The 18,130-nt window shown below is 38.6% G+C and overlaps 1 protein-coding gene across 3 annotated transcripts in view; it reads right to left on the reverse strand.

Moving 5' to 3' along the window:
• Positions 1 to 7,556: 7,556 nt before the first annotated feature.
• Positions 7,557 to 18,130, reverse strand: part of ATJ1 (DNAJ heat shock family protein) — a 332,305-nt gene continuing 321,731 nt past the window's right edge. For 2 of the 3 annotated variants that reach the window (XM_089374301.1, XM_089374302.1), the window contains exons 18-19: positions 8,524 to 8,613; positions 7,557 to 7,925 (exon numbers count right to left, since the gene is read on the reverse strand). In XM_089374301.1, coding sequence (XP_089230427.1) covers positions 7,793 to 7,925; positions 8,524 to 8,613 — 223 coding nt within the window. In that variant the 3' untranslated portion in view covers positions 7,557 to 7,792. Of the gene's footprint in view, positions 7,926 to 8,515; positions 8,614 to 18,130 lie in introns of all 3 variants that reach the window. The other variant, XM_089374303.1, reaches the window with a different exon arrangement.

Here is an 18,130-nt window from a genome sequence, read left to right on the forward strand (position 1 = left end):
GTTGTAGGATAGAGGAGAGAAAATCTCAGATCTGGGGATTATTGAAGATTTTTCCTTTGTATCTTGAATTATGTAGGAAGGGCAGAGTTTGCACTATTGTGGCTCTAGTTTTGAAAGTAGAAGTTCGAGCAATGTAAAAGACTGTTGGAGACTTGGGTCAGAAAAATGGATGCAATAAATTGGTATTTCTAATACTACTGTTTCAAATATCAGTTTCATTTTTATAATAACAAGAATGTGTCATTTTATTCATGTTTGTGTACTTTTGTCAATATGGGTAATTTGTCTCAATGTTGTTATTATGTATCTATGTTCTTATGAATTAATTTCTGAGTAACTATCTACTCAAAAATTTGTCTTATAAAACTAATTTATTGAATAGTAATGTGTTGTGAACTATTTCTGCATATTATTGTTTAATTATTGGATTTACTGATTTAACAATCAATAACATTTTTGTGAATTTCTTCCCGAGTGTTGTTGACTGATTTTAGTTAATAGTTTCAATAGGATGTGTTTTGGTATCCATAATGTTAGTTAATTGAAATGTTTCATTAACTTGATATTCATTATAAACAAGACATATTTAAATCTCAATACTTTAAATATCTTGCTCTTGGTTGGGTTAGATCTATATCTGTCTAATTGAGATAGGATTAAGATTAGTTTATTTTGCTTGCATTATATAATAAGTTTTCATTTAAAGTAATTTCTACATTCTTTTAAGTCCTCTTCTCAAAAGAGGAAAAATTTTAGTTGTGGCTTGGCTGAACCCAAATCAGCGTAAGGGTCATTCTCTTGCCTGATCAGCAAAAAGAAGTGATCTGATATCCTTGTCTATTGGTAGTTAAAGATACATCATAAACCAATAGCAATAAAGAGAAGGTAATTGGACCTAGTTAAACTAGTCGGAGCCACCACACCAAATGGAAAAGAACCTGCTTTAAGGTCCGGACCAGGTGGTTATCCCCCATTGTTGTTGCAGCGATTTTTGAGGCATCAACATTTTTGGCACTAGAAGGCATCAACATTATGCATGTTTTCATTTTCATTCCTTTAATGTTTAGATGAACATAAAGAAACTAAATGCACAAATGATCAATCAATGCTTTTCACAAGAAACGAAGACTTTACGGCAGTTTCTTTTTTCAAAGAAATGAAAGCTTTACGACAATTATTTTTTAGAAAGGTAAAGACTAATCAATGTAAGCTAACTTTTGGATTGATTCGACAATGATAAAGAAAACATAAAGAAACATTGAACAAACAAAGCCAAAGTGGCATGGAAAAGAAATGCTAATTTGGACTTCAAGGACAGAGAAGCATTGACCATTCAAAAAACAAAATGTGAAACAGTCTGAAAAAATCAAGCAAAAAGATGGTTTTTTGGCTTGACAAGGATCAACGCAACCCTGAGTGGGAGAATTTGGACTTCAAGGACAGAGAAACATTGACCATTCAGCAAACAAAATGTGAAACAGTCTGGAAAAAATCAAGCAAAAAGATGGGTTTTTGGCTTGACAAGGACCAGCACAACCCTGAGTGGGAGACAGTGCGTTGTAGAGCATTGTCTCTAGGCTAAGGCTGCTCTGCAGAGCACTGTATCAAGAACAACAGTGTGTTGATGCTAGAGAGCACTATCAACACACAAATATGCACACATTTTGACAAAACAAGCTTCAAAATGACTAAATATGGGTAAATGAACTCGAGAAAAGTCCACTGGTGCTGCTAAGACAAAGGATAACTATCAAGAACGATGGTCATTCTACAGTATGGTCGCCAATTTGTTATACGGAATTTACACCTACCGATAAGTATATTTTCCCTAAGTGGGTAGTTACACTTAGAACAACTGAAGTAAAGATGTTTAACCATTTTCCTACAATAAACAGATAAGATAAAAGAACCTACTTGTGATCATTCGCTTCCTTTGATCTCCTTTTAGTTGCTCCCGTCGTTCCCGCTCAAACTGAATTCACTCAATTGATACCTGCCAACATAAACAGAAGACGACCATAATCAAAGCATATGATCTATTCATTGTAAACAAATGGAATCGACAACATTTGAACATACATTCATCATAGATATAGACAAAAGTATTGGAAAAGGAACAAACAACTTTATTGATTGATAGAAGGAAAAGTTACACCCAATGTGGTTCGATCTCGTGTTACTCATCCAACTTAGTCCAAGCCCTCATCACACTAATAACAACATCAAAGTGTGATTCTTGGTCTTCCCCATGGTTTGATGCCAATAAGTAGTATAGTAATTTAGGAGGGGAAAAGCATGTTGCTCTAGTTTATGCGCCGAAGGGGAAATAAGTAATCATCGAATTGGTTTTACACTCTCCTTCAAAGGGTAGAGTGTGCATAGGATAAGAATTGGTTTTACACTCTCTTTCATAGGGTAGAGCGTGCACAAGATAAAAACAAAGCATCTCTTACTCAGATTATACCTGAACAAAAACCAATATCCCGAAAGAATGGATCGAGATACGACATGCCAAAGAAGGAATGAAGTGTGAAGGAATGGAGTGCAGTGAGCCTTACCTCGTTCAGCCCTTTTGTGACCTCAAGACACTTTCTCAAAAACAAGTCACGACCAATGGAGACTATTTTTTATACAACTGAACCCCTAATTCAACATTGTCTTCGATTTGCAACCCAAGAAATCTGGGTGATTGCAACCAATATGACCTCCAACCCTGGAAATCGGGCAATTGCAACCAAATAAACCCTCCCAAACCAGGCGAATCGGGCTATGCATTGTTTATCCGCCTTTTTTTTAATGGCTAAAATGTAATAAATATTTATTTTTTAAATAAATGTTGGGCTAACTATAGAAAATGGGTGTATTATAAAAAATTCACCCCTCCAAAATAGAAAACCCCCTAAATTTCGCCCTTGGGCTAAAATTCTCCCCTAAAATTTTCTATGGTTTTGACATTCAAAGGGTAGAAAGAAGTCCGTCAAATCATAGAAGATATTATGTACTCTTACACAAGATGAGCTTAACAAACACATCCAAAGAAGGCCCCAGTTTTTGGAGTCTCACCTGAATCAAAGTTTAAGGATCAAGCCTGAAGCATGTTTTTAGGTAAATCTTAAGATAGATTTGTGGCAGTATTGAAGCTGAAGCATAAACCAAATTTTGGAGTAGAACTTAAGTTGTTCTTTAAACGTTGTTTATGGCATAATCTTGGAATTTCATGAAAGTATGAGGTAGGCATATGTTCGTTGGACCAATCTGAATTTGTGCAGACCTTGTAGCTTATCCAAGCTCCTAATTGAAGGAAATCAAATGCTGATTTGAAGGCTGATCCAAGCTCCTTATTTAATTGCAATATCAGGTTGATTTGAAGATCATTATGAGGTTGAACCAAGCATCTCATTTGAGGTAGAATTGGAATCTTGTATTCACTAGTATTGAGCCCATGTCTAAGGGATTATTTAAGGTTTGATTAAAGGGACGAGTTGGCTAACCTAATCAAAAGAAAGTCTGTGTTGTAAAGGTATGAGTTTCTTTGATACATTTCAATAATAGGATTATTTATGACGCAGTCTTGAAGAATGATCTTTGCAGTGACAACATGAACAAAATTTTGTTGAGCATGTATTGATAGAAGTTAACAATATTGATATCAATGTATTTGGGTCATTGTCCCTAGTACGAGAGCCCAAGAGGGTTTGCTTTTATCTTTTATTCTATAAGGTGGGAGGTTGGTGCTAGGGAAGGAAGTTGTAGTTTCCTTCAAGAGGTTATCACCTCCTTCTAGTGGGAGATGGTTAATCTAGGGTTGCAGCGGTTCTAGTTGTAGTTGGTAAATCCAAAAGTTGTAGCTTCCCTTGTAATGTAAATAAATTGTTCATATATTGCGTGTGTATTCTTCGTATGGTCTAATTCGTTAATGCTTGTGATACTTAAATTGTTGAAATCTATGAAATGTTGATTCACCCCCTCCCTCTCAATATTTCTGACACATTTATGATATTGCACCCTTTTTATCTCATTCAAGGAAGAAATAATTTCATTCCAATCAGATTCTGCAACTGCCAATGGAGGGTGATAGAATTCAAATATCGATTATGTCTTCCCTTGGTATCACTAGCGCCAAGAAGCCAATTGGCTACTTCCTCCATGATCTCAAAGTCAAAGTATGCATGGCAGTCATCGGTAGTGTAGATTTCTATTTGGTGAATTTCTTCATGGATATTCGGGGGAGTGATAGAGTGAAAAATGGTTTCTACTTCCTAAACCTAGGCTTGGGCACACAACCGACCTTGTTGGCCTCTACCCCCAGCACTCTTGCATCTATGCATGCATTGACATGGCATATTGTCGTAATAGGAAAAGAACAAAGCAAGACAAATTACGCACACCAAGCCCGAGCGAAGAAGGATTTTAGACAAACCAAAACCAAAGACAAGCCCAAAGGAACTGAGAGATCAGGGTGACCCAAACTTATTAGAAAAGAGAGTCCCATACACTGAATTCACAAACAACCACCTCCAAACAGAAACCCCATTGTTATAAAAAACAACAAAGAGCCAGACTCAATTCACCCCAAATAGAATTAAACTAAAATCTTGAAAATTAAGCTAACATAACTTAAAACTAGAACAATAAACAACAGGAAATGAAAGATACGGTTTGAAATTACGACTGTTGCTCCTCTTTGATTTTCGGCACAAACACAACCACTAAATACCGATTGATGTTGCTAATAGTAATTAACCTCAACCTCAGAACAATCTGCAACATTTCTTGGCATAAAATCTCTCTGTAACCCAGTTTTGGCATTGGATATGCAACCACCATCACATTTAAGACGTTATTCCTTCTAGACACAGGGGAAGAAATGAATTGCACGCATGTGTAGGTCCTTGACACTCCAGAGGCAGTTAGCCCAAACTCGACAAAAGGACAAAGGTCATGCCATTTCTCAATTGAGTTTCCCCCTAGCACTTGACTACTACTAACAAACTATTGAGGAAATAATCCCACCAATGGTAGGGAGGATAACCAGAGCCAACATAAATTCCAAACATCAAATGCTCAATACACAAGATGCACTGATAGAGGAAGAATGTCCATCATATGAAGTGTGGAGTTAAGTTAACATGCACTACATGGGGTGCATACGCCATGCCACCCCCCCTCCAAAGATTGTCCAACATATGGAGTGCAGAGTTAAGTTTGGGCACCTAAGCCATGACGCCAATCACCCACCCACTCCCCCCCACACCCCCCACCCCAGGTTGAAAAGGAGTGAGGTTGGACACCTATTCTCTCCCTATGACATGTATAGTGACTAGGACTAACACCCTAAGTCAAGTACAAGGATTGGGATAGTGAGAATGGTATATTGAATAAGCATCGAGGATTGACATTCTTCTGTCATGTACTGTGACCGATTAGGACTAAACCCTAAGTCAAGTACATGGATCAGGATAGGGAGAATGGTAGATTGGATAATCATCAAGGAGTAACATTCTTGTGTCATGTACTGTTACCGATTAGGACTAACACCCTAAGTCAAGTACATTGACCCAATTTAACAATGGTTCAGTGGACCAACATTTCCTTGGGACAAGTAGGAAATGGTTCGATGGAGGACAAACTATGGTTAACCTAGGTGGGTTATATGCCTCAGAGAGTCCATTATGTGGTGTCCTATTGAATGCCCACCAACATTGTGCTTTGATCTAATGGAGAGATAAAGCTTACTTTTCAAGGCCTTGGTAATTTAATAATGTTGGATATGATGTTGTTTATCAATCTGGATCATTTCTTATAAGAATATTTCAACTTGAGAATATCTCGATGAGTCATTATGCATACCTCCCTAGTTAAAAGGAAGTGTTGAAGTTGTAACTAGGTTCGGTCTTCATAATGTATATTTATTATTGATATATTTAATAGAATTTGTCAAGCATGTTCTTCATGCTAGAGTCAAAATAAATTTATTTGCATCATGTCCCATTTGGACATTTAAAAGAATGAAAAATTGAATTTTTATTATGAGTCATAAGCCCACAATATGACCAAGTCGGCTTAGCCCTCCAAGTGGCACCTATTTAATCCTCCTGGATAATTATACATTAGAGACAAGTTCGACCTACTTGGAGAATATTCGCTCATCATCACAAGTATCTTTTGCATCTAAAGAAGGAGAAAGAGGCCGAGTCAAAGGAGATATAAAGACAACTCAAAACAAGGAGGATCTAGCATGGTTGATCAAATCTCTGACTTATACCAGCTCGCATGTGCGAAAGACACATTTTTGTGGAAAGAGGCTGAAATTTTCTGAGTTTGTTGCACGCTGAAATTCAGCCCCATTTGCAGTTTGGAAATTCTGAGTTAGACCATATTTGAAGAAGTTTGACCAGTGTTGACTTTGAGTTTTGGAGACTTGGAGGGTTTAACTTGATATTTTGGTGGCATTTTGGTATTGGTTTTTGGTTTGGATATCTCTCATTTTGATGTGATTCTATAAGGAAAGGATTATTGAGTTTTTCCCATGTGGGTTTTGCCCTTACTATTGGCCTAATTTCTGGTGTCTCTTGTCCCATTGTGATCTTTATATCTTTGAATGACTAAACAAATGTATAATTTCTTGATGAAAAAGATATAAAGTAATAAGAAGACATCTAATTTTCACAAGTAATTATCAAGAATAAGAATTAAGTGTCAGAATGCATTGCACTTCCTTTCTCAATAGGGATTTTATCATTATTATTTATAATTTTATAATTTTAGAGATGGTGACCTTGACATCGCACCGCCCCCCTTGAATTTCAGGATGTCCCAACACATCCCCTTGTGTGTCTCCCCACTCCTGTACTCCCCTGTCCCAAAAACTTGGCAGAACATACAAAAAAGGGAGTTGGCAATTATATTTCCTTACTGACCATAGCCTACTTTATTTAAATCTAATTAATGTTTTGAACAACATAAAATAATAACTCCTTTGAAATCTGTGACAATAGATCACATTGGTGATAGTGCCATTGATGAATTTACCTAAAGTAGTCGGTAATTATATTTCCTTGCCGACTTTTGCCTTCAGCTAGTCCTTTGAAATCTGTGACAATAGATCACATTGGTGATAGTGCCATTGATGAATTTACCTGAAGTAGTCAGGTATTATATTTCCTTGCCGACTTTTGCCTTCAGCTAGTTTTCATCGATATGGATTCTTCTTATTTTGGATGGATCAACTATCTATGCCAGTAAACAAGCATTACTTAGTTTCATTCGATAGTCCTTGATAAGTATAAATGATCTCCAATGAGGATGACAATAACTGGCACTCAGTTTCATTTGATGCTCCTTGATATAAGTACAAATGATCTCCAATGAGGATGAAAATAACTAGCACTCAAGATGGGAATCTCCTTGAGTTAAAATTTATCAGGATTCATTTTTTCTTTTGAAAATAATTTCAGCACAGAAAGGATAGGAATCTCCTTGAGCTTAAAATTATTGGGATTCTTCTTTTTTTCATTTTTCTTTTAAATAAGTTCAGCACAATGAAGAGTAGAAACTATAACTCAAAGATCAAGCATCTTCTCTTTCTTGTAACAGTACACCTGAGGGATCAAGTCCTCTGGATTTGTACAATATGGCAATTAAATATTTGAAACGGCAGTGCTCATAATAAACGAAGCCTTGATTTATTACAAATCATTGAATTGATACATGGACCCATCTATGGGGCAAAGATACAAATGGTGGTACCCAAAAGAGAATTCAGAGCCTCAAAACATTCTCTGTTTGGAATTCAGTTCTTAGTTGTTAGCAATATCATTAAGAAGCATGCCATCGCAGCAAGGTAAAGAACACTGTTTTTATGGGAGAGCAAATCAATCATGTGATTCTTCATGTCAGATAGCCAATCAATGACGTGGTCCAACCTGTGCACATTACAGTATCAACGTCATAATAAATTCTTTTTATTACCAAATTGCTAACATCCTAGGAAAGATTTAGCACACCACCAAAAATTAGAAAAGACAAGCTCACTGTTCTTGTTGGAAAAGGAAATGATAAAAGGTTAAAGAACAGAGCAAATAAAGAACTAGCAGAAGCAGCCACTGTAATAAGCAAATATGAAAATTTATCTGTAAATTTGAAATTTAGTCCTAGAATGCCTTCTCTCATCAACACACTGCATCAATGCAGAAAAAACAATAGATACCACAAATACCATAACAGTATTCAAAAAACAGATATGCGGAGGATATTCTCCAATAAATAATTGCTACAAAGCACGACAGAATCTTCTGTCATTACTAGTGATAATTTATTGTTTACAAATCTAAAAAGGGCAAGATAGGGCTGGAATAGAGAGAAAAATCATAGACAATGGATTCAGATTTCTAAACGGCTTCTGGTTCATGAGCAGAAATCATTAATAGTTTTCCATGTAAGGAATTTTAACAGCCATACTCACATTGATACAGTACAATATGGCAAACAAAATTTTAAAAAGCAGTCAACTGACCTACTCACCAACTGCTTCCTAGAGCAACATCTTCAGCTTGATTCGCTTCCTCCTTTGCAATTTCTTCAAGAATGGACCGCTGACGTTCAGTTATTTTTCTGCATGATATAAAGATTATATTGGACATTAGCACAACAATTCTGTTCTCATTCAATTACTTCCGAATTTTGGACTACTTTGACTAGAATCAATGATGATGACAATACTTCAACGGATCTTTTCAAGCAACATGTGAATGCAGATATCCTGAACATATAATTGCAATTATTCGAAAGGTGAATTGAGTAAAACAACGATGTACCACTAAATCCAGAACCACGAGAATTACATTCACAGGTAACACCATGATGATTAGCCACCGAATGAAACAATGACTTGCTACAGAACTTTTGCAACAATGTTATAATGTCAATAGTCAATAGGTCATAAATAATAAATATGGTATTTAATTACCGTCATATGAGATGGGTACACAGACACAGGGATTTGAGTGTCCGACATGGGACATGTAGGCCCACCAAGTCACAAGATGGGGACATGTCATATATATATATATATATATATTCATTTTAAATTTACAAGCAGCACCTCATAGGGAAGCTACCAAGGACTTTCCACATTCATGATAGTACATAGCAAACCTATTGGCACTGATTACAGTGACTAGCCCGGCAGGTACATCCCCAGGAATCAATCCCCAGACACCCTGCATGAAACTCAAAGTACTCAGTGACTCCAGCTAGCCACATCTCTCTCTCTCTCTATATATATATATCATTTTTAAAATATTGAAGTCCAGAGACTAAATATAGGGATGACTATGTAGCTTTTTGGAAAATTTAGAAAATATAAATAAATCAATCACACATCAGGAAACATTTATTGACACGTTGGAACACATCTGTGCACTCTTGGAATTTGTGTAAACTAAAGAGAGGGATGAATATGTAGTTTTTTTGAAAACTTAGAAAATATAAATTCATCAATCACACATCAGGAAACATTTATTGACACGTTGGGACACATTGTGCACTCCTTGAATTTGTGTAACAATTTTCAATTTTTAGGTGTCCCAAGTGTTTGACATGGATGAGAGACATGATAAAAAAGTGTCAGACAGACATGGAAAATGTGTCCCCATGCATGTCTGAGACACTGGCATCATTTGTCCTACATATCCACACAACAAATGGATACACAACATGTAAGGCTAGGAGTGTTGAGAAATCTAGGGCATCAATTGTATAGATGATTTCTCTACTTATGATAATTGCTTGTGATAGACTTTTTACTTCTCAATTGTTATATTTTCTTCTTGAATTATTAAGTTCTTTTCATCAAGACAACTACCAAATCATGAACAATAAGGAGAAAAGAGACACAACATATAGGCTTGTCAGCTAGGGCCAAAACCTCTCACTCTTTGAGAGGAAAACCCAAACGAAATTCTTCTTATAGATCTTCAATTGACGAATACCAAGACCATGACAAAGACCCTTGACGCTAGAGTCCTCCCAAGACCAAGTCACTAGCCTCCTCTCCAACGCTGCTCTTCCTCTTCTTCTTCTCGGCTTCCCTCAAAATCTCAGTCTCTTCTTGTAGGTCTGCAACCCTACCATAGAAACCCTAGATTACTTTCGCTTCCTTGAATAGTCTCCTTAAGAGAGAGACTTATTTCACTTCTACTCGGCTCCTTCTAGCGAGGTCTTCTACCCAAACAAGATCACCTCAATGTAGCTACAATCTTTCGACCTTCTCTTGACACCTTCGGATCTGCTACCTTTGCACGTGGGAAGACAAATTTGCCCAAAAAAGTCCGCACCTATCTTCACTATCCTTCTTTCTTGCTGCGCTGATGTAGAGACTTCTTCTAGTGTCTCTTTCGCACTTGTTTGTAGACTTGCTTTACCGAATTGCTCGTCTCCAAATGAGGACAAGCACTTGTATATATAGTCATTGGTCATGACTGTTTTAGGCCAACATGATCTTTGGAGAGGACCAACTTCATCTTCTAGAATAATCTCTTCATTGTAGGCCGACTTCCTCTTCTAGAATAATCTCTTCGTTGTAGGCCGACTTGATGATGGCTAGTGACAAGGTCTTGGAGGATGACATTACATAACAAGTATGACTCTTTACAATGTGTAACATGTCTTCATTACATGACAATGACTCTTTAGACTTTCATGATTAGATGACAATATTCCTAAGGGCTCTCAATGAGAGCCTTTACTAAAATAAAATCTCTTGCTCATGAAACCCATGATGCAAGCATTACAATAAATTTTATTTTCTTCTTTACATCTCTTTGCATAAAATCCCTATTACATGTCATTATGAAGACCAAACTTAGTTACAATTTTCAACACTCCCTCTTAACTAGGGAGATATTCATAATGGTACTTCATCATTCTCAATCTGAAGAATTTCTCATAAGAAGAATCGGATTGGTAACTCATTTGTTTAGCATCATATCAACCAACATTGTTACATAGCAAGGCCTTGACTAACAACTCTATCTCTCCACAAGATCTGAGCTCAATGCTGGCGAGACCAATGATTTATAGACACTCTCATCATTGTCTCTCTCGGAACATATCCTACCCGGGTACTCAGGATATGTTCCATGAGGACTATTCTTGTCTTGGACTCCCCACTCCTCAAAGAATATTGATCATGCACGACTACTCTTCTATTGGATACCCTATCTCATCCTCAAAGAGTATTAGATGCCAAATGATTACCCAATCCTCTCATTTGGTCTTCCCAGGTGAAGACCAGAATGATGTGTCCATCTCTCCCTCTCAGGTAGGGAGGACATATCTATTCCATTAAAGGAATTTACTCATCCCTACACAAGGAATGTACCTAAGCTCCCTCTTGGCTTAGGAATTTCCAAGTTTCTTCCAAGTAAGAAACATCTTTCCAGGTTCCCTCTTAATTAGTGTTAATTTTAGGTATGTTCTATGCTTAGAGCAATTTATTTCAATTTTCATAGTTCGCAATCACATTAGCATTAAAGTAAACTGGAGATAGAACATAAACATAAATCGCAGAAGACAAGCCAAGATAAGGGAACACAAGATGTGGCACTAGCCAAGGACAAACCCCAATGTCGAGAAACCCTTGATCAATTCTTCTTTTATGTTCTTCAAAGTTCAGCAAAGAGAGAGATAGTACATTTACAATAGAAGTCAATGCTTTGACTTATTTAGATCTGAGCAGAGATCTTCTCCTATAACGATAATACATGAGATCAATTGAAGACATTCTGCTTCAACTGATTTTCCAAGGTGACGGCTTCACCTATCGTAGGGTTGCATTTCGTCCATTTGCTGCACCTTACTGTGTAGCACCATGTTGTACCATCACAGTGCTGGACCTTGATGACTGAGCTGCTCTCATCTGCTCTCATCATCATGCTGCCCATTATGCTGCATCTTCCATCATCATGCAGCCCTATTCATCATCATGCTGACCTTAACTGACATGCCCATCATTCATCATCATGCTGTCTTATTCATCATTTTGTTGCCCATGCCCATCATGATCTGAGACTGTTCATCCTTATCATTCTCATTATGTTGAGACTGTAATCATCATAGACATTACTGCTTATGATCCTTGTTATTGTGACTGCATATATTAAGTCACTGTTGTACAAGATGTAAGTCACCGAGATCTATATACCGAGATCTTCTTCATCCAACCGAAACCGAGATCATTGATCTACAAAATCAACGTTTATGGTTGTTGTGATCATATCACATCAAGACTGCTGCAAGTATGCCGAGGGTGATTCATTCATTGTGTCCTTATCCGAAGTATGCCTCATCTATCCAAGATAGATGTGCCCAGATCACATACTTCTATAGGTATGCTGAGTCTGCGGCTCCTTCATGTATGATCTGCGGCTACCTCACTTGACAGCAATTATGACTGCGGCTTCTTCCATTAAGTCACTGCTGTAATGATTGCGGTTCTTCCATCCTTGACTGCGGTTATGACTACGGTTCTCCCATCCTTGACTGTGTGAACAGGTGTCTTCATTAACTGCGTTAGAGGACTGCGTTTAGGCTTCTACAGGCAGCATATTAAGGTCTTCCTTTGACTGCGTATCTTGGCGGATTAGGGCTCCTCAACAGTGGATAGATGAGGTCTCTTTTGACTGCGTTTAGCCCTCCTTTGTGCAGCGTATTCAACTGCAGATAACGAGTCTTCTTGAACTACGTATAAGGTGTTACATGAACAGCGTATAAGATGTTACCATGACTGCGTGTGAATGTCTTCATGAACAGTCTCTATGCCATGCGTATAACTGTGGTAGGGCTCCTTCCAACTGCGGCTTCATCATGAACAGCGTATAAGGTTTCCATGAACAGCGTAAGAGTCTTTATTGACTGCGTGTAAATGACTGCGTTGGATTAGGGCATCATCTGCAGCTAGGGCATCATACTAGGCCAGCGTATTCTTTAGTGTCTCTCCTTCTCCAAAAACCCAAGATGTGGAGAGGAGATCACATGAAGAGTGTGTCCCAAATGACTTCAAGTCCTCACCTATTTATACTAAAACGTAGATGATGAATAGACGTGACTATTGGGCTTCTGAGCCTACACAAGTTGCTGGCCGACTTGACAATTTGTCTTATAACATAAATAAATTCATAACTCCATGAATACTTATTGGAATCGGATGATCTTTAGATCAATCCTACACCTCTCAATGAGAGGGATCCAATCAAAATATCAACTGTCATAAATAAGATGACCCACATGGAGTTTGGCCCTAGTTGTCAATTTTAACAATTAGGGACCTACAACAACTCCTTAGGTGGAGATGATGGGACAACCATCTGCTTGAAGAACTCCTTCCTTTGATGTCATGAATTTCTTTGTTACGGAGTCTTCATATTTTGGGACTTCTTCATAGGGCACAGACCATCCATCACTTTCATCCATGAGTCAATCATGTCATCATTCCTCTCATCAGAAAGTGATCTATCAGTCTACATATGGCATTGCTTCATGTTATGCTACCTTCATCATGCTTTCTTCTTCAGAAGGATCTTGCATCCTTCTACATGGTTCTCTTGGAAGACATCCATAGTTCTTCCCTTTGGTAGCCCTGCATAAGCCCATCTAGATACTAGTTCATAAATAAGAAATGAACACTTAAATCATAATTACCTTTGTGATGGTCTTTCATCATGACATCTTCTTGTAGGCATCAACATCCAGCGTACATGTTGACACATCTCCTAAAGATATGTATTGTCAAGGGTCTCTATCTTTTCCAGACTTCCATCAAAGTCTTCATATCTTTCTGGGAGATATCATAGTCAAAACTTCTCGGTCTTTCAGATGATGACTGCCTTTACCATTGTTGCTTATTCCACGATCTTCTTTCTTTCTTTCGTCACATATTTCATTCCCAAGAACTTCCAATTAGAGTTCCTCAATTGTAGTCAGTCACCTCATTCTCCATATGAGGACATATTATGTTGATTTCATTTACGGGAGGAGATATTTTCTTTGATCATGCTTCTCAAGATAGAACATTGATCCATGTTGTATGCAACCATATGACATGACTTCCATAACATCACCTGTAAGCCTACATACCTCATCTTTCCTTTAGGTCATTCAGACTTATTGTAACAGCTTACTCTGAATGAAGGAGCTTCATTCTATTGGGTTGCTTATCTATTATATCATCATACTATCATTTCATGAATTCCATAAGTTTGGAATTCTTGATGAAACCCTTGCTTCTCCTCATGATCGGTGAACCTTACAATGAAGATTCTTATCAGTGACTCTGGAGGATCTTGCATATCCTATCCAACGGATGTTATCTTATTGACTAATGTATGATGAGCCTTGTCCTTGATGACTTCTTCCTTTTTCCATAAGTAACCTTTGAGCTTTTAATGAGGTTCCCAAGAGCTATATCCTACATAGCTATAGATTTTTTCCCAGACATCCTTCATGTTACTTATGTCATGAGTTCTTATTTCTAATGCTTCTACCATGATGCCATTCTCTAATATGATGCATCCTATCTTATTTACGAAGCTTCCTATCTACAATTTACACATCAACAAAATACCTTTTAGTGAAGGAGATTATCATAGTCATAGTAGAGATCTCTCACTTCCTCCTTCTTAGGCTTCTTTATTTCAAGTTCTTCCATTTCTTCGCTAATATGAGCTTCTTCCTTTTTTCTCTTATTATTGTCCCTTTTAAGTTTAGGACAATCTCTTCTATAGTGCCCATATTCTTGACATCCATAGCACTGCACCCTAGCCATGTTCTTCATTTTCTTTTGAGGACCAAATTTACCAAACTTTCCCTTGAGCATCTATTGTGAAAATTCGAGAATCCTCACCCCAATCTACTTACTGCAACAACTGAGTAAACTTCTCCTATTTGTTAATGACTAAACAAATTATCTACTGCTTCCTACAACAAATATTGAAGCTAATACAACTGCAACCTTCACTTAATTAAATAATTTGCCCAAAACAAGAACATAACAATAGAGAAAAATCCACACAAGTGACACGGTGTCTTTTGGACAAATGTCCTCGGAAAAACCCAATGTGGGAAAACCGGTGCAGCAACTCTGAGGGTTATATATTATTAAGCATTAGTTTTTGAATACGACTCTAGATGCCCTTTCGACAATCTAGTTACAGAGAAAATAAACTAGCAAAAAAACTTAGTGAGATTACCTCACTCTACCCAGAAAGTCCCGACTGTTCCAGTAGCTGAACCAACTATCCCCGACTATCTCTGCGTTGTCCCTGCATAGGCCCTGCATCAGCCTCAAAAAGGCTCTGCGTTAGCTCAACTAGGAAACGTTTTCCCTCTGGAGCAGTTTCCAGCCCTCCTGGCTCAGAAATGTCAGCTCCCCCAGCAAACTCGGACTTCTGCATTGAAGAATGCACAACTTCTACATGGGCCCTTTCGGCCTAGCGTCAACCCCTCCTGGGTCTGCGCTGCCTCCTCCTGATGTCTCTCTGCCTCTTTGCTGTGTATCTTGGGTCCTGAAGAAGATACTCCAACCCAACTATCCCTACCCCTCACTGCAACAACTCACTATCAAAATTCTCCCGGCAACTCCTCTGCTCTACTTCGGAAAATCGAACTTCTGAACTCTCTATGTGTCTTTCCAAGTGACCCGCAAGCTTCCTTAAATAATCTCCTCGTTGACATTCAACGGCCCAGATCAGAAGCTAATAAATGGCTAATATCATTTATGCTTGATCCTCCTCTTCTTCTAGAGGTTACATCCACAATTTATATTAATACCCTTTAATTATTTTATTTTCCTAAGTTTAGACATAGGGTCCCTTTAAAAATAATTAATTATTTTAATAAAACTATTTCTGGGTGGAATTTCCCAAAACACTTTTTGGGTTCTATGGAATACATGTGCCTAAGCCTCCCTGCAAAATTTGAGACTTAGAGCACATCTGATGCTACCAGAAATCAACACTCCCCCTTAGAGAGGAATGTGCTCTAGCAATGCCTTCAATCTAAAGCATTACTCTGCTCTGTAACATCTCCCTCTGCGTTGTTGATGTCTGACATGCTGCCCACCAACCACTACGCAAATGTTGCATTTGTACTGTTGTTGACCTTGCCACTGTCAACACTGCATCCGCACTGCAACTCCCTCTAAAATTATGCATCTGTGTTGCTGCTAACACTACCACTACACTGAAACTGTTGTTGCTACTCCATTAGCAACGGAAAAACATCCTAAATTACTTAACTAACTATGTTCAGTATGATACCATGTGAATGTTGGAGCCTGACTGCTGCTAGTCTCTGCATTGACCCTCTGAATCTACTATAATGTTGTTTACTAATTCTCTGTGCCATCTGCACTGCTGCCAAATCTGCTTTGCGCTGCTCAGTCTCTAGCGCTCCTAGCCATTGCAACTGTCTCCCCAACACTCCTTGGTACAATCCGACACTAGTCCATCCTGCTACTTCTGATCTGGGTTTCGTTAGCAAGGAATTGATCCAAGAGGTGGGCTCCTCAAGGATCCTGCCCATCTGTAGCTCCTTCGAACTACAGCTCCAAATCAGCCCACCTCCCTCCGGGAGGTATCTCGGCTATCATGGCCAACTCCTCTTCCTCGATCTTCTCAAGCGCAGCCTTCGGATCATGCTTCTCATCTTTGTCCTTCTTCCTAAGAGGACATTGAATTGTGTAGTGACCCATCTCACCACACTTAAAGCACTTTATCTTCGAGACATCCTTCTTACATCTCTGCTGCTCTTGCTGCCCCTTAGATGCAAGAGCTTCATTATCCTCCTCCTTGGGCTTCGACCCACTATTGTTGCTTCCGTCAAGCTTGCACTTGACTAGATCTCTCCTTAGCTCTTCCTACTTGAGAGCTGCCCACATACTATACAAGTTTGGCAAAGATGCCCTACCCAGGATGCTCTGGACAAAGCCTTGCCACTCTTCTCAGACTGAGTTTAGGGCCAATCTCACCATCTCGGAACCTTGAGGTGTATGCCTCACAGCTGACAACTCATCATGAGTCTCCTTCAGTTTCATGAGGAATGGATCCACACATTCTCCCTTCTGCATCTGAGCAGATCTCAACTTCTTCTCTGAGTAATCTTTCGCTGCTCGGAAGATCCCTGATATAATGTGGCCAAGGCATCCCACATCGCCTTAGCAATCCCCCTGCTAGCAACGTGACACACCACGTGATCCTTGACTCCATCAAGGATCATCCTCTTGGCCTTCGCCATCTCAGCTCGGTACTACTTCAATGGATCTGCATCTACAGGCATAGCCACCACGCTGTCGACATATGTCTTGAGGGCATGCTCATCTAGAAGGAATAACATTCTAGCCTTCCAGATGGCGTAGCTGGATGCTTTGTCCAACCTATCCTAATCCCTCAAGCCACTAGTTGCCATCTCTGCCACAAATGTCAAAAATCTCCTCTTTGCTTCTCACTGTTGTTGCTTAGCCAATGAGAAAACGAACTTCTTGGAGGGAAGTCTTACTGAGGAAAAAGTTTCGTCACTGTGCTTCTCTTCTCTTCTGATGTCTTTCTACCCAACAAAAACGGCCTACAAAAAAAACTGCATCCCACCAGCTTCTCCTCACGTTGAGGCTTCATTGTTGCTCCGTCTGCCCCGATAATATTTCGAACTGGGAGTCCTTCCTCTCTTCAACTCACTTAAAGAGAGATTGCCTCAAAAATCAGCTTTCCAGCTAGGATTGTGCAAACCCTCTAGGGTTTCGAACTGCTGCCTCCTGCAGCTTTTTCGACCTCCCTCTTCTGCTCAACGTTGGGTTCTCTGACACTGTTCTTCTTGCTTTGCCTACACTAGTTCTAATACCATGTGAAAATTCGAGAATCCTCACCCGAATCTACTTACTGCAGCCACTGATTAAACTTCTCCTATTTGTTAATGACTAAACAAATTATTAATTGCTTCATACAACAAATATCGAAGCTAATACAATTGCAGCCTTCACTTAATTAAATAATTTGTCCAAAACAAAAACAGAACAATAGAGAAAAATCCACACAACTAACACAGTGTTTTTTGGATAAATGTCCCCAAAAAAACCCAA

This window comes from Pinus tabuliformis, chromosome 8 (genome assembly GCF_031772625.1).
Source record: "Pinus tabuliformis cultivar Carrire ecotype Pingquan chromosome 8, CPIR1, whole genome shotgun sequence".
In the NCBI taxonomy this organism is placed as follows: Eukaryota; Viridiplantae; Streptophyta; class Pinopsida; order Pinales; family Pinaceae; genus Pinus; species Pinus tabuliformis.